Source organism: Plectrocnemia conspersa, unplaced genomic scaffold (genome assembly GCF_051122295.1).
Source record: "Plectrocnemia conspersa isolate PC_06_02 unplaced genomic scaffold, ASM5112229v1 ptg000006l, whole genome shotgun sequence".
Taxonomy (NCBI): domain Eukaryota; kingdom Metazoa; phylum Arthropoda; class Insecta; order Trichoptera; family Polycentropodidae; genus Plectrocnemia; species Plectrocnemia conspersa.
In genome coordinates, this window is record NW_028277170.1 from 5,674,610 (window position 1) to 5,696,631 (window position 22,022).

The 22,022-nt window shown below is 28.9% G+C and overlaps 3 protein-coding genes across 26 annotated transcripts in view; 2 read left to right on the plus strand and 1 right to left on the minus strand.

The window, feature by feature from the left end:
* The window catches only part of LOC148234084 (coiled-coil domain-containing protein AGAP005037), a 278,647-nt gene extending 276,345 nt beyond the window's left edge, over positions 1 to 2,302 (plus strand). For 23 of the 24 annotated variants that reach the window (XM_088187296.1, XM_088187300.1, XM_088187304.1 and 20 more), the window contains one exon: positions 1,261 to 2,302. In XM_088187296.1, coding sequence (XP_088043422.1) covers positions 1,261 to 2,055 — 795 coding nt within the window. In that variant the 3' untranslated portion in view covers positions 2,056 to 2,302. The remainder of the gene's footprint in view (positions 1 to 1,260) is intronic. The other variant, XM_088187315.1, reaches the window with a different exon arrangement.
* Positions 2,303 to 6,339: 4,037 nt separating this feature from the next.
* Positions 6,340 to 14,276, plus strand: LOC148234090 (uncharacterized). The gene is made up of 8 exons (XM_088187510.1): positions 6,340 to 6,485; positions 7,761 to 7,887; positions 9,415 to 9,540; positions 10,116 to 10,252; positions 11,057 to 11,257; positions 11,485 to 11,537; positions 12,526 to 12,654; positions 12,718 to 14,276. The coding sequence occupies exons 1-8, from the start codon at positions 6,411 to 6,413 to the stop codon at positions 12,920 to 12,922; spliced, it is 1,053 nt and encodes a 350-aa protein (XP_088043636.1). The 5' UTR covers positions 6,340 to 6,410; the 3' UTR covers positions 12,923 to 14,276.
* Positions 14,068 to 18,859, minus strand: Gbeta76C (guanine nucleotide-binding protein subunit beta-2). The gene is made up of 9 exons (XM_088187512.1): positions 18,682 to 18,859; positions 16,606 to 16,751; positions 16,315 to 16,448; positions 16,013 to 16,178; positions 15,657 to 15,742; positions 15,474 to 15,589; positions 14,836 to 14,965; positions 14,558 to 14,644; positions 14,068 to 14,480 (listed from the first exon to the last, which is right to left on the minus strand). The coding sequence occupies exons 1-9, from the start codon at positions 18,751 to 18,753 to the stop codon at positions 14,374 to 14,376; spliced, it is 1,044 nt and encodes a 347-aa protein (XP_088043638.1). The 5' UTR covers positions 18,754 to 18,859; the 3' UTR covers positions 14,068 to 14,373.
* Between the last annotated feature and the right edge of the window lie 3,163 nt (positions 18,860 to 22,022).

Consider the following 22,022-nt stretch of genomic DNA (forward strand, 5'->3'; position numbering starts at 1 on the left):
TTGCAGTGAATATATAATGTATGTGTGTATAAATATATATTAAATCTTTAGACCTATCATATGACAATAAAAGACGTGAAGCTGAAAGTTCTCTTTTTCGCATAACTCAAAGATATGCATATATTGATTCAGAAAAAACGAAAATTAATCCTATTAAATAAAAAAATACGAGTCTCCTTTAATTTATATTTTAGTGTATCACTAAAATATATTAATACCCCACGACAGAACATATTAATGGATTTTCATATATAAATGCCAGCACGTGGATAATCTCAAGTATCACATACTTCTCAAATAAAAATTACGCAATGCAGCTAAATATTTTTGTGGCAAAATACATAGTTTATCTGCAATTTTAATAAAGTAAAAAGTTTAAGTGATTCGATGATCAAGCTGAACCAAATCTAACGATCGAAATAGAAAGGCTGTGGTATGAGATTATTTTGTTGTGTATGAGGTGTTTTTCCTACGGAGATATTCCAGCTTAAATGTTATCAGAAAAATGGGGAAAGATCAACGATTCTTCCGTCTGATCTATACTTAGCCTACTATGTCTGATTTGGGCAGCACTAGAACCCTGTTTTTATTTTATAAAACTGTGCATTATATCTGAATACTTGCGTACAATCTAAAAGACGTGGCGTAATTTTTAAAGTAGTATTTTTCTTACAATATCGTTCAGAGCATTGATGATTTAGGTGGTACTGGAATCCCGTTATTATCTCATAATTGCGCAAATATTATTTTTAGCATTGGCACTATAAATAAAAAAATGATATAGAATTATGTTACTCAAACATCAAAGAGTAACTCTATTTTAAAATACAACTTGCTATTTTCTGATTGATGTTAAAATATTTACTAATATTAAGGACGAACTAGGACATGCGTCTAGTTATAATAAAAACATATGATAGATCTAAAATATATTAATACACACGTACATCTAATATATTATATACTACATTTAATTTTTGTATATATACTTAAATGACAAGCCTTGACCGAAAATACCTAAATAACAATCCATTAAATTGGCATGATACGGCAATATGGAACTATCCACCTTTGTATGTTTATTATTATATTATTTTTCTGTTCTTGATAATGTATAAATGTTACCCTTTTCCCTCAAGTTTTTTTTTACCATGCAACTGTGACCAGATGCAAGCTATTATATTTATATAATAATCGATCTGCCGAATTTTGTGTTTGGCGTTTCTTGACGTGTCTGAACGTAAGTTATTGATTTTTTAGGGGTCCATGGGGGCTGACTCTGGGGGACCCGGAGGAATGGCACAGATCTCTGTCGGGGGAAGTGTCTCCGCCGAGTGTGCCCAGCGTACGGAGAACGCACTCGACGCTCTGCTAGACGAACTGCAGACGTTCGCTCGCCCGCCGTCTCCATCGGGCGACGAAGAGGAAAGCGGTCTCATTAGGCGCCTGAGGAGCTGCGCAAGCATCAGCGGAGACAGCGAACTATCCCCCCCTGTAGCTCCCAGAGGCCAATCGGCCACCAAACCGCCAGTGCCAGAACGAAACCCAGACCTGCTCCAAATGGCAGCTGGACGTAGAGCCCCCCCTCCGCCACCTCCGAGAACCTCTTCGAGATCACCGCTAGCGTCCCCGGCTGCTCCTTTAGTCCCCTTACTCTCACCATCCAACTCAAGCTCTTGCGACTCGGTAGATTCCCAAGATCCAGCTTCGAAAGCCCGTCCCGTGGCCCGCCACGATCTGCTAGAGCAGCGGCACCAAGAGCTCCTCAAGAAGCAAAAGGCACTTCAAGAGCAGTATGCTCGCTTGCAGCAGATCCAACGCGGCGGAAGCTCTCTAGCAGTCGTCCCGCCTCCGGATTTGAAAAAAACCGGGAGCGAGTCCAACCTGCTGACCAAGATGGGCCTGAACATGACCCCTGCTCCCATATCCGGCAGCTTAACCCACTTAGCTGGCACTTTTCCTAGAACGCACCAAGCGGACATTACAGCTCAAGAGCAACAACAATCCCCGGCTCCTGCACTATCCACCAAAGTCTATGAGACTGACATTCTGTGACCTGTAAAAACTGTATCTTCTTTTGTATTGATCCTTTTGTATTGCTTCTGAACTTTTTAAATGTATATTCGCCGAGTGTCTTTGCTTAAACGCCTCTATAAATATTAAAAAAGGAATTGAATAGAATTTAAATATAAGACAAATAGGTTTCCAGCAACATCTTCCAAATATTTTTTATTACCACTTTGTGATACCATGAGTCATCTTAAGTTGTAATTTTCAGAAATAATCGGTATATACCACCAAATAAGATTTTTCCACAGAGATAAGATAATTTTAATTTAAATTTACACGCTAATCTGAAATATATTATAAGCTTTCTCCTATCTGGTTTTGTTTCTTATTAATTTCAGTAAAATTTAACAAGTCAATTTTTCATTGCAAAATTTATAAATTTGTATTTTAATTACATTTAAATTATATAGTACGATAAATTATCATACATATTATATATATTTTTTTACTCTAAATTATATTTATATATTTTTTTTAAATAAAAATAAATATTTTTTTGAATACAAATCGCACAAGTACGATGGAACTAATTTTTTTTTAAATAATAAGAATAAATTAAAAAAATTAATTAAAATCCTTGTAGCAAATAAACAGTTATCAAATAAAATTCTCAATTTAATAAATCATGTAGTAAACCTAATTAATTCAATAGAAAAACAAACACAAAAATTTAATTTTTCTTAGTTTTCAATTTATATGCATAGCCTGAAACAGTAAATTTATTTTTAAATTAATTCAATTTATACTATGTATTATTATTTAGCATAATCTGTAGTCAAAATATTTTTAACATTAAACGTTTTTTAATTATTAAAGCAAAATGTGTCCATGATATTATGCGAAATATATCTAATATACACTTTATTACTTTGCATATAAAACGATTTATCTTATGTTTGTGGTAAAATATTGTATAGTGATATTTATCTACCATTAAAGTCTGATTAATTTGTAAATTGTAAAAGAATTATTTTATCACCAATAAGTATAATTCAAGGATGCGTCTCACTCATTATCTGGCCATGCATATTTATCAACCGAAACTAAATTTAATGTAATCAACTGTTGTTCTAAATCTTGTTGATCATCTACCTAACAATTGCTACTATCTTCCCACATCAAAATAATTTTATGACTTGGGTTAGCACAATACCGAACTAATCATAATTAATTATCAATGATACAATCTAGCATAACCAGTTACTCTTTAATTAAACAGTGAATCGTTGAATAGTGTTAAATATTATCTTTAATATTTTAAGAGACACCAAATCAAAACACTCAGCGAATACACCCTATATATTTAAATTAAAAGTCAATAAGATAAATCGGGCTATTGCGTGTGTTATGCAAAATGGACAATTTTATCATGTTGACTGAGAAGTTATTTATTAGGGTTGCCATATTTGTTGGTCCTTCGTGGAATATATACTAGCATAGGTATATAAAAATATATACATGACGAGTTTACCATCTTATGAATGATAGCCATTTACTACATAATATGTACCTCATCCAGTGTATATGATTTCAAAAAATCCGACAATCCTAATACATACACTTAGTTCATAGTTTCATTATATATACAGAATTATTAAAATATTATGTAATTAATATTGATAATTTTTACATTTGTAATTATTATGCATGTATTTTTTAATTAATTATCTAGATCGCTCCGGCGATCGAGACAACTCGTTGACTATATTAAACGTTAAAGGAAAGGCCTAAACTATTAAATATATTAAATTAAAAAAATCATTGCATTCCTTTAAAAATATTCTTGTTTAATTATATAGCCTTAATAATTTAAAATTTTAATAAATCACTTGATAATGTGATTATGTTGAAGAAATGTGATAAACCTTAATGATGTTGATGGTAAAGAAAAACTGGATTATATTTGAATATGAACAGAGCCGCGCCTTTTCCAGTATTTTTGGGCAAATGCTCAGGGTGCTGAAATAATATGTTATTAGCTACTTTTTTACTGTTTTATTTTTTATTTAAACATGGCGCGTCTCATTATTCATTATTATATATTAAAAAATCTATTTAGTATTTCACATTTTACTGGCCTAGAGTTGTTTATAAAATAGTTTTATTAATGTTTTAAAATATATATATTTTAAACGAATTATTGCATATTATAGTAATTTACTTCATATTATCAACTTGTTGAGTCGAAATTATTATTTACAAATACTATTATTACTCCATCATTATACAACGAAGGTACTACTAGGATTTTCCTATTGTGACACTGTTCTGTTTCTGCAGAGCATAACAAATTATTTACTGATTATCAATGGCATTTTTTGATCGAAAAAATGTACACGAATTTGACAAACGTGCGCTTACGACTTGTTCACGAAAAAATATCAATATCTATTTATAGGCAAAAAATAAAATATATATGCAAATTATAATAGCATCATTCCATATCCTATGCTTTTCATGTGCTTTATATGTGTTATAAATATATATCTTAAAACTGTAATTCGATTTTTTTTTTATGATGATGATGATGATGATAAATAAAAGAATATTATCCCGTGTAGAAGAATATATTTTATTTAAATATATATACATATATATAAATATATGTATACAATATTGTTAGGTATGTATTTATATAAATATATACATATTTAACAATCTTCACATATTAGACATTCATGTTAAAAAATCGTAAAATAAGCAATGTGTTTAATTAGCATAAGACATAAAGTGCAGCAAAAAAAGTTTAACTTTAAATTTAAAATATCTGTTCGATCATTTTGGTGATGCATTAGAATCAATCGCATTTTTTTCTTTCTTAGATATAGATTAGAAGAACATTCATTTTTAATAAATATATATTGGATCATGTTGTTTGATTTTAATTTTATAACTGAGTTCGTTATGAGTTAAATTGCACTGTTACAAGTTAATGTATTTGGTTTCTCGTCAATGTTGCCAAATTTATCAAATATATAATATATTATTTAATATGTACTCTACAACATATTTCATTGTAATTTGGCACAATATACACACTAATACTTGTTAGAATAATTAATAAATTATTAGAATATAAGCTCAAATGGCATATATATCGAATATTCACATACTCACTCATCGTATATGTACATGCAGTCACATACTATCAACTTAGTGTGGCTGTTATTGAGGGTTAATATAATATTTCGCGTGAAAGCCCCGTGTATATATGATAAACAGTAGTATTAGTAATAATTACGATGACTAAATTATAAATGTAAAATCCCATAAATCTTTAAATTCTCATCAGCAGTTTTTTTATATTGAGTTGCCAAGATGATCCGCGTATTGTATACGTTGATGGTTAAACGAAATTATGTCGATATAAAATATATATATTCATTAAATCAAATATATAATCATGTTAATATCTATCACTGCCCCATAGTTCACGATATTTTTGGCACATGTGATAAGACCTTAGAGTCTGGTCTGATACGTTGTATATATATATATTGGGTTTTCAAGTATTTATTGGAAAAAATCTTAGTAAATAAAAAATCATGTCAGGGAGATACTTGAAAGATCCACTATTGTAATGTGTGATACAGAGTCAGCGTTAAATATCCTCGATACGACTCTGTGTGCATGCGATATAAATTATTATATTCATAAAGCACCATTTGTATGTCATCACTATTTCATGTATTCCATATATATTAATAAACTGTCTCAAATAATATGTTTCGTTTTATTTTATCAATTATATGCTATAATTTTATTTATACAAGAATAAACCTAGTACATATGAAAATGGAAGGAAAATGCAAAAAAATGTGGGCAAGACAATAAAATCAATGTTAATCAATATTTATCTAATTTAAAACTTAATCACTTCACAAAAGCTTTGCGCGCTTTTTTATTAATAAATTGTTGTTTAAGGATTAAAGTGCTACATATTTTTTTTAAATTTCTTCCACTTCCACTAAAGAAGATATAAATTTGCTGGACAGTTATTGCTTATTCGAAAAATTCGCAATCAATAGTGTAGTTTTAATGCAGCACGTTTTATGTGTTTTACTCAGTCACTTAAATATCGCTTAGAAAGCATAAACAAGGACGAATAAATCTCAATTCAATACTGGAACGTGTGGTATATCTTTGCACAGATAATAAATATTAAAACCGTACGACCCGAATCGATAAAATTGTATAAACATTTTTGCACCTTATCGAAGATTAAAAGATACGCGTTCGATAAACGATAAACATAAGGCCTTTTATCAAATTCTAATTTCAGTTGGCCGTCGACTCCGTAACAAAAAGGGTTTTTAAATATACAATAAGGACCCAAAAAAATGGGAGACTCAGACCAAAATAAAGTTTTGAAACACGTAAGATTTTTGGTCTTGTTTGCTGGATCGGCTGGATGCGTAAGATATTTTTTTAATTTGTTAATACGTATATTGATAGAATCCCACATCGAATATTTCAAAGTTGATTTTAAAACCTTGAAATGTACGTTTTGGAAATTTAAATTTGTTAAAGTTGTAAATTATTATTTTATAAATCTAATACAATGCGTTATATAAAATCTAGTATTGTTAATATAAATCATTGTTTTGTATTACTCATCATCTTATCTTAATAGAATTATATAGATTTAACCATTGAATTCTAAAGAATTTTAGATAAATTTTATCTGGGAATTTATGTGATGGAATTGTTAGATTATTTCAATGAGTAAGATTTTGCTTTAAATCAAGTACAATTTGCTATCTGTTGATTCTAAAGCAGCTTATTACTATTACAAATATAAGGTAATCCCGAAATAAATGTCGTTCTTTTTTATTGTAACAAAAAATAGGTATTTTCATTTAAATTTCATTTAAACTTCAAAAACATATCGGTTAATTTATTGATTCTAAATATTCCTATAAACGCTTTTTCACATTGACTGAATTTTTAATTTTTTGACGTCTAAGAAGTGGTGCTTTAATTAAAATAAATGGTCTGTAAAATATGACCGATAAATTAAAGCGCAATATAAGCTTGCTGGTATTTTTTGGCCAGGTTAATGCACAATCCCTTTGCAGTCGCACCATACTTTACTTAGATAATCACATTTCTCTTCTCCGGTGATCAAATGATCGAGAAAAAGCGACCAACTTTAAAATCTAGAACCTCTTGTAAATGCGGATATGCATCGACTTATGTTCTTTGCTCAATTCGTATGAAAACCATACACATTGACTCCAAGCCTTACCAATCCTCTAATTGTGTCATTGCACTGTTGAATATGTTTTAATTGGCCGTAGTTTTTTATTATAAATTGTTTACTTGGTAGTGATTATGCTATCGTAAATTTTGCGGCACAATATCGGTGTGTGTGTGTGTGTCCAGATATGTCCTAAGACAAATATAATAAAATACATACTTAGATATCAACGGTCAAAGCATGACTGACCGTTAAAATTAAAATTAAAAAAACGACATTTATTCTAGAATTACTCAATATATAGCGACGTGTGATTTTATTTCAGGGTCTTAGAGTGCAACTAAGTAATTAATAAAACAAATTGAATATATTTTAAACAGGGCAATATAAGTAGAAATGTACATGCATTGAATTCTATATATTGTACTAGTTTGTATATCAATATAAAAATACATTAACGTATTTTAAATAATTTTTAATTGAATTTCAGATTCAATCATTGATATGGATAATACTTACTATAATTGGCATCATCTTCAACACAACATGCTTAGAACCAAGTCAAATAAAATCAACAAATTTATTTGCGAATTATTTAATAACTATGTACTTTACAGGTAAAAAACAATTTTCTTATTAAATGCGAATTTATTCATATATTTTTTTTATTGCTTTTTATGTTTTTATTGCACGCTGTAATAAATTATTAATATTAATATGTCTATGTATGTAACATATTTTGCTTATTATTGCGTAGATATAACATCGAGGTTATTTATATATAATTATTAAAAAAATCCAATTATGATAGACAATACTTATGATAAAAATCTAGCTACACGGCTCATTATATTTGCAAAAATAAGCGATTTTAAATTTAAATTTTAATTGTATCGCGATATTTATTTTAAAGAAACTAATATATTAAACTAAATAAATCTTCTTGCATGGTTTAGTATATTGATTGACATATCTACGTGTGTACTTAACAATGAGTTTATCGCAATATATGTAATGTGCTTATCGCAATAATTGTATCTGAAAAAATATTTTATTAATTATTGTATATATTTTTTTAATTCAATATTATGAATTGCATTGCGATTTTGAATAGATTAAATTAATGTAATAATATATATACATGATGTTTCGCAAGTGACTATTTAAAAAATATAATAAAGTCGTGTCATTTTCTTAATGAAACAATGTTTCTTTATAAGATATAACCTTTATTCATCTGTTTGTCATTATTTTAATTCCATTAGCATAAAATGTTGTAAGCTTTGTTTTAAAATATTCCCTTTTCACATCGTCCGCATTTTAAAATCTTTTCCGTCCAGGAAGTGTTACATAGATCGAAATAAATTATATACAGAAGTTTCAAGGTAGATAAGATAAAATCTTCCAGACTAGATCTTTGATTTTATTGAGAGTCAATTTTGCCACATGGGGACGCACATTGTGAAAACAATCAATCTGATCACATTTCGGTTTTTATGTTTGGCCAGGTTTTATAGTTTCGTAATGCCTAATCCCATTGAAATTTTGTGCTCGCACGCAAAAGTAATTATCAGGATAGTTTGAATAGGATTTGTTTCCATTTCTGAGGGCAGACATTTGCATCAGAACAACCTTTACATTTCCGAATATCAAATAAACAACGTTTTTAGTTGGCATAGTTGGCAAGCTTTTGTTAAGAAATTCACATAACATGCAATTTCGTATAAATTATTTACTTAGTAAAAATTCTGCTATTTTTAATTTTGGGGCACCAGACAACAGACTTAATTTAAAAATAAAACACAGATTTTGGAATAAACTATTATATAGTATATAATGGATTAATTTAATGTTATATTCATACGACTTTACGAATGGCTATGATAGTTGCAATGTTGTTCTTTATGCATTTATCTTGAATATAACCACAAAAATATATTCCTGCATGTTAATTTTTAATGGTATGCGTCTGATATGTAACTTAAAATAAACTTAAAACATACACTATTAAAAATGTATTTTTTCTAATTATGTTTATCTTTAACATAATAGTCATTTTTATAACATTTTGTATATTTAAGTCATGGGATTTTAGTACTAATGAAAATGAAAAATTAAAGAAACAAATTAATTTATAATTGCAGAAGAGACATGTGGCGATTATCTAGGGAAAGATTTTTATGTCACTTCAAGCGACCTTCTTGTTTGGGAATGTGTGATATTAGCTCTGACTGTTCTTTGGTTGATAACATCGATCCTTCTATTCGCTGGTGAGTAAAAAAATAGAATTAAATAAAATATGAGTAATAAAAAACTACATACAAATATAGATAGTAAAAAATATTATTTTGAATATTATTTATTATTTATTGCCATTCACATATAAGATACTAACGTTAAAAATTTATTTTACAGAATATTTTGTTAAACACTTTTTTATAAATTCAACCAAATTTTTGCTTTAATTTTAAATATACTAGATGGTAGATAATATTATATTCTAAAAATTGATAATAATGAAAAACATTATTTAAATATTTAACTAAAATTTAGTATTTTTTGCAACGTATGCATTCTAAAAAATTATTTTTTTAATATAATATTGAATTATTGCGCTTCATATTAAAATAAAATAATAAAAATACTGATATTTATTATATATAATTTGTATTATTCACTATAAATTTTATTTTAACAAGCAAAAATTTAGTAAACTCCATTCTAGAGATTTAAAAGTATAATATATATATTATCCATGTAATAATATTATTTTATAAAACGCATTATAGATATGCAAGAAAACTGTTTGAAAAACCTAATCCATTAAATTAAATTATGATTTTAGGGGTAAAAGAAAAGATGTTAAATGAGAATTCAATATTGTATTTAATCATGTGGTCCACAATGACACTGATCATTAGCGCAGTTGATCTAGGATTGGGAATAATGTTCGGCTTGGATGTAGGAAACATAGCAAATAGGGTAATAATAATTATAATCTAAATAATATATTGACTTAACAACAATTATATAAATGCTTAAATCTTAAAAAAATATTTAAATATACTTTGATTCAACCTATTTTTAATTTAGAATCCAAAATATAAAAATGTACACAATATACAATGTATTATTAACTTTTTTTTTAAATAATACAAGTGCACTAAATAACATAAAAGAACATGTATATAAGTATTAATTCAATTTAAACAATACTTACCTATATTTATTAGTGAAGTAAATTAAATAAATTTAAAAGTTTTTTATATTCAATTACAATCAATTTACGAAATATTTTATATTTGTAGAAAAATCTTATAACTCTATTATAGCAATAGTTGATAATATTAAATATTTAGGAGTAGTTTTAAATACAAAATTAAATTTTAAGGAACATTGTTATTAAAAAAACACTTTTGTGCATTAAGAAATAATTTAATAATAATATTAAATCTTTTTTTTATTTTCTCTTAATATTATATAGTATGTTTAGTTAAAAAAAATTTTTAATTAAAAAAATAAGCATACTAAAATATAGATATTAAAATTATATTTTACAAATTTATTGTTTATTATTTAAACAAAATAATATAAAAAATAACTACACCTCTAAATCCAGATATTTTTTTTATTTATGATTAAGAGTTCATGTGCTTTAAAAATATATTATGACTAAAATTATACTGTAATGAAAATAGAAAGGGTTGTTTATATTTTTTACGAGATCTGAGCATTTATTACTGACCTGTATATGTATATTTTAATACTAACGAATACAACTTTCAGGATGTAACGCCAGTCCCACCTATCCCACCAAACCCACCTATTCTTAACGCTGAACTTTTCCAAAACTACTTCATGGCTTGCATATCTGGATTCTTGATGGCTGTGGCTTTAAGAGGATTTGTTATGTGGGTAATCAACGTAGCAACCGCCATATACTTCATAATAGCAGCGGTTGAAATCAACAACATAGGATATGACAAAGTGAGCAGTTTAAATTTTTTTTATTATGTCAACATATATTACTATTTTTATTATTTAAAAAGGGTTTAAAGTTTAAAATATATGCAAACTTATACTGCATTAAAACACAAAGACGTTATGTTTTTTTATTTTATCTACAAGTTTTTTTTATATAATATTATATTATAGACAATTCAAATACATTCAAAAAAATAAATAAACTAAAACAGTTGTATTTTATATTTTAGAATGAAATAACCCACAATACAGTAACCAGAGGTCCGCTGAATGCGTATGAGGGGTGAGTAATAAGTTTTTTAAAGAGAAAAAAAAATTATAATATTTAATATTCTCCATAAAAAAAAAAAAAATGGCCGCTCTTATAACTTAATATTTATTTTTGATCATACTGTAATCCTTACTACCGATAGGTCGATTGCAACTTTACTCTTTATACAAAAATAATAACATATTATTCCTTATGATCTTGTTTATATGATATCAGTACATTAATATCTGGTTTTATAATGGAAGTAGTAGTAAAAAGTATTTTTAAAATGCTTGTCTAAAATTTCTTTTTGTATGCTTCATACGAAAAAAATAAACGTACTCTCCAGAAGAGATATCATTTCATTATGCAGTTATAAACTTATGCAAGTCTTTTTATGTAAAACACTTAAAATTATAAATTTGATTTCAAATCTGTAAGTTTGCAGGCAATGTGTCTATGTCGACTGAGAATAGAGTAGCTTCATATAATAAAATACAGTTGCTCTTTTCTAAAATTTTAAAATCAACCCTCAAGTGCTGTAATAAAATAGCAATTATAGCCGCATATTTTTTGCTGTTTATATGGCTACGTTCATACAGTGTTCCAAAGTGGATTTTAATTTAGTTCATATTCTCAGATAGTCGCAATTCTGTTTAATTTCATATGCTGACGCTGTTTAAAATATTCATTTCAATAACTGATTTTCATCTTGGAGAAGTATGTTTAGTTTATATAAGCACTAAAAGTTTTTAAATACAAGTGCAGACTTTACTGCATTAAATTAAAGATGTAATTTAATCTTTTTGATTCTTAATAAATTAATTTTATTAATTTTATAATATTATCAATTTTTAACGTTACTTTTTTATGTAAGTTATGTTTTATGCAGTGATACTTCATGAAATGTTAATTATCGATCTTTGTAGCATCGTCGTGAACTAGTTTCGTTGTTTTTTTTTCTTTATTGAAACACCAGAAAACTGATCAAAATTATATTAATAGTAATTTATTTTTACAGAGCCAGACCTATGCATTGGCTAACTGATTCGCAAAATGTGGATTCTAGGAGTCACGCCGTATCCAGGAATAATTATAATCCACAAGGAGAAATCAATTCTGGTTTCGTCCATTCAATGAACAATCCCGGGTTAGTATAATAAATATAAACATATGATATAATTGATTCCCTGTCTAATGTATTTTTATTTAGATTCCAGCAACAAAAACCACTGGCTAATATTATGCAATCTTCTGTGGCAGCTAGAAACGAAGATCGAACTGGAATAATGAAGCCAAAAGAGCCTTATACCCCAACTCCCGACTATAGTCCTCAAATGTATAGGAATAATCGCCCAGCGCTTAAACACACAACCACAAATAATAATTACAGCTATGCCAACAATTTTAAAAGATAAAAATATTAGAGTTTTTTAAGACAATATTAAATATTTTTTTATTTATATGATTCCCTGTTAATAAAAAAATATATTAATATTAATGTATTTTCTCATACTGAATTTTAATATATATTTATAAATTTTCTATCTTAGTGTTTTTTTTTTGTGCAAGAAATCGTTTTTATGGAATAGTTCTCATAAATAAACTTAGTCATAACTTTTAGAAATAGACGGAAGCTATCCTTTATATTCCTGAGGAGCGGCAGTCGACTTGATTCTGGTTTGAGAAAATTGATTATGATCATTCTTAATAAGGTATTCGGATAATTTAGTATGCTTCAGACTTTTGCTGGATATTTATTTAAAGTCATGGAAAATCAACTTTTCACAAACCATTTATTGTAATTTTTGGTGGGTCTGCAGAAGAACGAGCTTCTTACACGAGAACAGCGGTCGACAAAATATTTCAGTCAACTAAGAAAAAACTAGTGTTGCGTCTTTGCTCCGTTCGACTTCCTACTATAGTTTGAGACAACTCAGGTTAGTCATGCGAGAGTTTATTGGTGGTATCTAGGTTTCATTGTGAATTTATTGTAGTATAAGAGACAGCTAGACTTGGAATCTACTAGACTATTACTTACTGCGAATAAAAATTCATGCGGAGTTTGCGATTAATCATATAAAAATAGTGGTGCCCAATAAAGATGATTCGTTTAAGAAGCATCAGTTTTTGCATTTGTTGTAGAAAAGAAAACAAAACTGCAGCCAAATCAAAAAGTTTTTATAGCTTCCTCTCTCTTGCCGATGACAAATGAGAGGCATTTTCCAGCATTGGCTGGGTTGGCAGCAGTCACATATCCAGGACTGTCCGTTGGTGTTAATATAACATGTCATAACCTTGAAAGTGCTGCAGTCTAATGTTTCTTGTGACCAAGTCGGTTCAGCTGACTTTCGAAGTCGGTCGACGAATGTATTATTTACTTGTCAACCTCTTTTCTCAGTATGACTATCTGTTCTTCCGATTACATATACACACATTAAGTACTTAGATCTTATAAATGGCGCATTGGGGTTAGCTACAAGTATTATATATATTATTATTATAAATTATATATATTTAACTCAAATGGAATCAAAGCGGGTTGATCATAAATAATAAGTTACAACAAAAGATTTATTTCAAACTGAAAATAATACATCGTACATAATATTACAATAGGTTATTTCTGAATATAACATATATATGTATGTTTATTTTGTGTTATTGTTATATATTTATACCCAAACATAAGAACCAACACAGTATATATCAGTATTTTTATCATTGTATTATTATTTTCTTATGTACGTATGCAATAAATAGTATATATGTTAACAGTAATGTTTTATTTATCTGAACGCATTTAAAGAGAGGGATAGGTAATGTTGGTTATCAAAAAAAGAAATGATACATTTTGATTTTTACTCATTCACACCCAAACTCGAACCATTTGATCCCAGGAGCAAGTAGCAACGGCCATACCGTTACCGGCTACGGACAATGATGTAATTCTGTTTTCGTGACCACTGAGAGTGCCTGAAATTGTTTCAAAATTATAAAAAATATGGAGCAATACAATTTGCCATTAAAAAAATATATATCGTTTTACTTACCATTGTGTTGACCTTTTAACGTATCCCAGACGTGAACACTATTGTCGTCCGATCCACATAATATATATCTTCCACTCAATGACAAACCTAAAATAATATTAATCATATTAAATAATTATTTTATCTGCCAATATATATATATTTATTATATTGTCATATCTGAAATTTAAGTGATATGCAATAATAGCTCTTAAAGATTTTTAACGTAACGATACATTGAATATGATTTTATGAAATGCTATTTGCTTTGTTAATCAATGTTATAATAAAAATATTACCACACGATGTAAAGCCACTAGTATTGTTTGGAGTACTAAATTGCGCCAATTGTTGATCAGATCTAAGATCGAAGAGGCGAGCAGATTTGTCTTCTGACCCTGTAGCAAACGCTTGACCACTTGGATGGAACTAAAAATATAAAAAACCTTTTTAAAAAGCCAATTAATCAGCAATAGGTGATGAGTATTTGTATGATAAGCCAAATTCAACCCCAATAAAAAAATAAATAAATACATGGCACGAAACCCTTTTATATTTTTTAACAAAACTTTACTTTGCAATAAAAAAAACAATATACTTTCTAATTAAAAATATGTAAAACATGATTATTGACCCAATGGTATACTACCGTCTGGCACAGTGATAAGATAAAGTTATATAACTATTTTTTTATATGGGTAGAATAAGTTTTATGATTTTTAATGCTATCGGGACTATTTATGGGAAGAAATTGATCGCAATTATTTGCTAATTGCCTTACTAGTGACTTTCTAATAACGAAGTTTTTTCTCGTCAGCGTTATACAATCATATTTATTTATTTATTTAGAATAAATAAGACAGGTTACCCCAATGCGTCACGATGTTCAAAAACAACGAATATCTAATATATGAATTCAATACCATCTGTAACTTACACAAACACTATTTACGTCAGATTCATGACCGAAGAACGTCTGACGAGGTTTTTCTTCTCTGACGTCCCACAGTTTGCAAGTCTTGTCCACCGATCCGGTGACGTAAGTATTGCCATCTGAAATTCCATCATATAAGATAAACGCGGCATTCTAAACGTCTTTCTAAACAAAACACATTACAACCTGGCGATAAAGATATCGAAACTACGTCTCCGTTATGCCCTTCGAAATCTGAGATCCTTTTACCGGACTCCAAATCCCAGATACAGCTAAAAAGTGACAAATAAGTCTGAATACCAAGTAGTAAATCTATTAATATATTTTCAATATATGTAGTCATTTTATAAAATAATTCTATATGTGTTTACAATCACACTCAAGATATTGTTTTTTTTTACTAATACTAATTTTGCATAATGTATGGAATATCTATGGTTTTTTTTCTGACTATAGTTTGTTGATTTAGAATCATACTACAGATAATGTATAAAATTTATGTAACAATTAATAAAAATACTGTTAATAAAAATCATACACACATTTTCATATCTCCAGATCCCGTTAGTATTTTTTTATCCTCCAAAAAGCGACACGAGCTCAAAAATCCTTCATATCCAGCCAACTCCCTGGTTATCTTAGCAACTCCAGTCGCATCGCGATTGTTGACATCATAAACGGTACACATATTATCCATTCCACCACAAGCTTAAATTATAATATTCGGTATTAAATTATAATATTCCGGTATTCGCACACTCGCTAGCTTCGGTACCTCACGACAGTGAGGTACCGACAGCTAGTTATAATTTTATACAATACCAATAGTGAACAAAATTTATACCGACAAAATTTCCAGATTGAGCAAAAGCTACGCTCATGACCCAAGATGATCTCAAAGGTATGACTTGTACTTTGTTTCCGGTCCATGTGTCCCAAATAATTAGCTTCCCGTCCAAAGATCCAGTAACGCAGTGTCTAAAAAAATCAAAATCTCAATACGCACATAAGCAGTACATGTCGCAGCGTCAATACATGTCGCACGCCAAAATATTTATAACTTACACTCGCTGATATTCGCAATGCTCAAGTGCATATAATAATTAATTCGCATAAATTTAAAATAAAAACTCACCTCGAATCGCCGCTAAAATGGACAGAGTTTACTTTGTTTATGTGACCCTTGAGCATTTTTTTTGTTTGTAGTTTTAACTTTGGAACGTCAGCCATGTCCGAGCACTTTTCATTTAGTTTGGCGTCAACGCATTTTGATTGACTTTCCTGGTGATATTAATAATTGTAAGTTGTATTGATGAAAATCAAATAAAATAATAATAAAAAGGGTAGTGTAGTGTGTGGCACATGTTTTTCTTATTTATTAATTTATTTATAATGCATATTATTTATTTATTTTTATAGATATAAGGCCAACTAACAATATATACAAATTGGTTTAAAGCGTAAAACGGATTATTGGTGAGTGTATACCGTGTTACATATACATGTATGTACACATATGCATACGAATACACTTTATACCAAGGAAAGCTTAACTTTTAAACACTGCGTTCTCGTGAAAATATCGTGAGCGATTTACTTACTATAGCAGCGTTTCTAAAAGTGTGATAAGAGGCAGTCTTTATATTTTTTCGTAGCTATATAGCGACGTAAAAATTATCTAATATATATTAGGTGATATTTTTTTTAGTCAATCATGCTTTAGCTATGGATACCTGACTACGTATTTTATTATATTTATGTTGCTGCATATCTAAATTTCACATTCTGATATTTCAAAAAAGGCTTCAAAATTTACGATGGAAAAATTTTTACTAAATAAATAATTTATACGAAATTGCATGAAAAGTTAATAAAAAACTTGTTAAGAAAATTTGATTACCAAGTATTTTTCACTAAAAAAATTAACGCAAATAATTTTTATTCACTTTATTATTTCAATTTTATTTATTTTTACATTTTGTGGATTTATAGTGCAGTATAGGCATTAAGTATATCTGAAATCAAATCAGCAAGACTATTTCTACCAATTTTAAAGCATTAAGATTGCTCGTGTTGCTGTCGTTTAATATTTTTGATTGAAAATGGAAATCATTGAAGTTTTCAATATAATATTATAAAACTATCCTTAAGGTGATATTTTATTGTAATCAAAATTATTTTTATTTTAACTGATATACAGCTTATATTAGTGTGATTATTCGACAGAACCAAAACCTATAAAAGCTTAATGTATATTGTATTATTTACTCGATCGCGTTCGCCATCAAATTATTTATACAATTCAGTGGAAATTTAAATTTATGTTTGTCCTCTGAGACTATTGTGATCTGCCATTGTTTACGAAGTTTTCTTGTTTCACTTATCATTTATTACAATCGTAAATTTTTCTTTGTTTTTAATGATATATCAAAGTATTTAATGATTTCTTAAATGCTGCCGAATTTGTTCTCTAATTGTAAAATGTATTTATTACTTTTGTACATACGGTAATTATTATTGAATAATGATCTAATGATAGGTCTAATGAAAATTCCGCTTTGAGATACTTTTCTGAGATTCTTTTTATAACGCAAAAATCGAACTGTTTTGAATAACATTTTCGTTCATTATTTTACTAAAAAATATGTAAGTCTCAACAATAAACTCGATATCAGTTTAATAAGGATTAATTATTATCAGTTTAATAATTCGAAATGCTATTTTCGTTATTGCTATTGGAAAATTGAGCTTATTATAAATAATTGTTTTTATAATTGAGGCAATACATAAAATACATGTTTTGACCTTTGTATTAAATTTTCATATATAAGTAAAATCTATAAAAACATTATTACTGGTAATTAAACATAAATTCGATATTTAAATAACGTATTATATAAATATATGATGTAAAATATCTTTTAAAAAATGTGTTTGTTTGAGAAAAAATTTGTTTAAATATAAATTAACTTTTTTATAACAAAACATTTTTTTTCGCTATATTTGTAGCAATAAATCTTAAAACTTTTGTTTGTAAGTGTATTGTAATGATTTATGAACTAATTTTTCATATAAGTTTGTGTTGGTTAATTCACAAATTTTTTCACTGGTTGTAATTTATACATACATATCTAATATATTTTATATTAGACAATATTTTTTATAACTTTGCTGCACAATTATTATGATAAGGAAGAAAAAATCGAAATACTTTGATCTTATCGACGAGCTCCGTCAGCTCCTTCTTGAGGGCGCTCGTCTCCGGGTCATCCTTAGGAGGCATTTTTGCAGCTGGGGTTCAACTACGGAACAACAATTCGCAAAAGGACAATATCCGACCGTGGCAAGAGAACGACTGAAAATCGTGCTCGGCCACCGCTCCAAGTCGGTCGGCTAATCTCATTTGACTAATGGGATTGTAAAATAGAATAAAAAAGTGCATTTCTAGGGCTTTATTAAATTAAAACCGTATGCAGCATGTTGTAAAATATAATAACCCCCCCTAAATAACTTGTATTCTGTATATGAGTCCAAAGGATTAAGCATATTGTAATACGTGCCCTACATTTGTAAAGGTCGATAACATCGACAAGTTTTGAAAGGTGACCAGACGTCCCATACAACGCGAGTCTGTCTATTATTCCTGACTATTTCACGCAATATTTCCATCTGTTTTGCATTCCACTCGATCGTTTCCTTCTTCTTGTATTTGATCTTAGGTACTGACTATCAAGGAAACTGAAAGCTCAGATCCTAAATACGGTTTCGAAGGCGCGTTCTTTTAGGGTCTGATATAGTTTCCGATTTCATTTTGAAGGGCGACGAAGTCAGTCTCGCTGCTCCCTTCAAACATATTTTTATTTAATTCTCATCATTTCCTGATCTTTGAAAATGCACAGCACCCATAAAAAGGGTGACAAATTATGCAATAATAACTTTACCTCAGTCGCAGTGGTGACAGCTCCTGATAATTTATTCGATGTGATTATGTCTTCAATCAATTTCGTCAAGTTTTGTTGGACCAACAGCATGGGTTTTGTCCCGCCCGTTCCATTGTATTTATTTAATTTAAGAGAGATGTTTGTATCTGGCATTATAGATAATACAATACCTGTTTGTACAAGGCTCTTCAAAGCAGTGGCGAACTATCAACTAAGACCATATTAAATCAATTGTATTACAAAGAACGGATGCAACAGAAAAATTAAGTCTAAGATTGCTATTTATAGAGCATGATTATGCTAACCATAATTATGATACTCTAAACTGGGACAGCTAAAAAAAAAGAAAATCATCCCGTATATTATCCCGGATGGTATGAAACCAGGAAAATCCAGATAACACTGGGACCGATATGTGAAACCGAGACGTATGTTAAGCCTAAGCATGATACAAATGAAGATTCGACCAGGATAAATAATTTGCTGTCTTATGACTTTATGATTTTATAATTTTATTTCGTAATGCAGGTAATGGTGATGTAAATTATTCATCGCATAGAATAAGCGACAAAGTAATTAGCATAATGAGACAATAATATAAACAAAATTATATCCCTTTCAAAGAAGTCATCTTCGCTGTGATTTGTCCGATTGACCATATAGTGTCATAAGTTATATGTATAATTTAGATAAATATATTTTTAATAAACTACTTAATCGGATCCATTAAAAATGTTATTAGCAGTAATAAAACAAGTTAATAAACTTCATCGTTTCAAAATTATTAAAAAATAAACACTTCAACAAAGTTATAAACCAAACGAGACAAATAAAATCCGTACAGGACACCGTTAAAACGTTTACATTGTAGCTATTCATACATAACATCAGTCAAGAGACACGCAACATGCGCATCTGAAATCTCGCGAACGGGGGCCCACGGACCTAACAGCCGTCGAGAATTACGCTCGCATTCTTATGATACCCTCCAACGTACGGGGTCGTTTACGCACCCCACAATGTATATAATACGGCACAAAACTAGACTAAACACTAACGAAAATCCAGAGGCCACGGGTTTGAGTCCCGCAGCAGATGCATTATAATTAAAAACCGACCTCAGCTGCAATATGACAATTATTGAATAATAACTATAATAAAATATTATAATTAATAAAATATGTCATTGATTCCCAGATTTTTAGTATGGTATTTTAGTACATACATGTAGATATTATTTATGTACTTGATGTACTGAATCAATACCAATATGATGATAAATCAAGTACTCAGTACTACTGGTTTACCCTATCGTAACACATTCGCCTGTCATGTTACAACGATAGATTTTAAAAAAGTCTTGGTGACTACGAAAATATCAATATTGTAATCACCAATAAGTAGCTCTAGCTCACCAGCTTTGTTTCGAACGGGAATTTCACGTCAGTATATTAATATTATTCTTAAAATAGGACATCTAAATCCACGGTTTCTTTTTCATATGTGTGTGAAGGCCGTTTTATCGAGGATCAAGGAATCAGCAATATACTTAGTTTTATTCATTTATTTTATTTTCTACGTAGCACTATACGCAGGTTCATCACCGCATCCGCGTAGTACAGAGACCAGCAGTATAAAAAAGGTAAGATATTCACGCTCGGCTTTGTCCAAGCGTCTCTTGGCCATACCGACATTTGTAACGAGCATGTACCAAATAAATAAAAACAACAATAATAATTAAACTATTTTTTAATGAAGAGTAAAGTATATTTTTATAGATCTTGATCAGAGCGGTGCCTAGTTCTAATGAAACCAATTATCATATTTTTCTAATATTATTTATTTTTCTCATGGAGTAAAATCAGCCTAATTGAAATTCCTCAAATACTCAAATTTAAAAAAAGATATTACAATTTTTATTAAATGTTTATCAAAAATTAAATTTACGCTTTTGTACATTTAAATAAGGCAACAAAATAAATGGTCAGAATTTAAATCAAGTTTTGATCAGAATAAAATATATATCCCGGTCAGATTTGTATTAACAGACTGATCATAATTATATTATTCAGGGTTTAATTTACATCGAATGATTAGAATAAAAATAACATAAGATGAAAATAAAAATTATGAATAGTTATGATGATATTATTTAGGGTCAGAATAAATTTAAATGGTTAGAATAAAAGTAGCATACGGTCAGAATAAAAATATAAAATGATCCGAATTAAAATATAGGACGATCATGTTAATTAAAAAAATATAATTTAACTTTTATAAATAATAATGAACAATAAGTTGTTTATTTGAAAAATATCCAAAAAAATATTTCGCTTGTACCAAAACATGTTAGGTGCGAGCGAGTGTTGGTCAAAACATTATAAATACCATGAATAACTCTCAGTGAATTTACAACGAATCTATTTAATTGTATATAGGACGCGAAGGTACTCAGAATAACGAACGAAGCGGGAATAACGACAGAGCGGCGTCGTAAATCAAGCTTGGCTTGTTTTGCTGACATCTGACAATGTTGCTAGCCCAACCAAACAATTAGCCCTAAAGCATCTTGATGACGATCATGTATTACTGTGCTAACCGTTTGGCAACA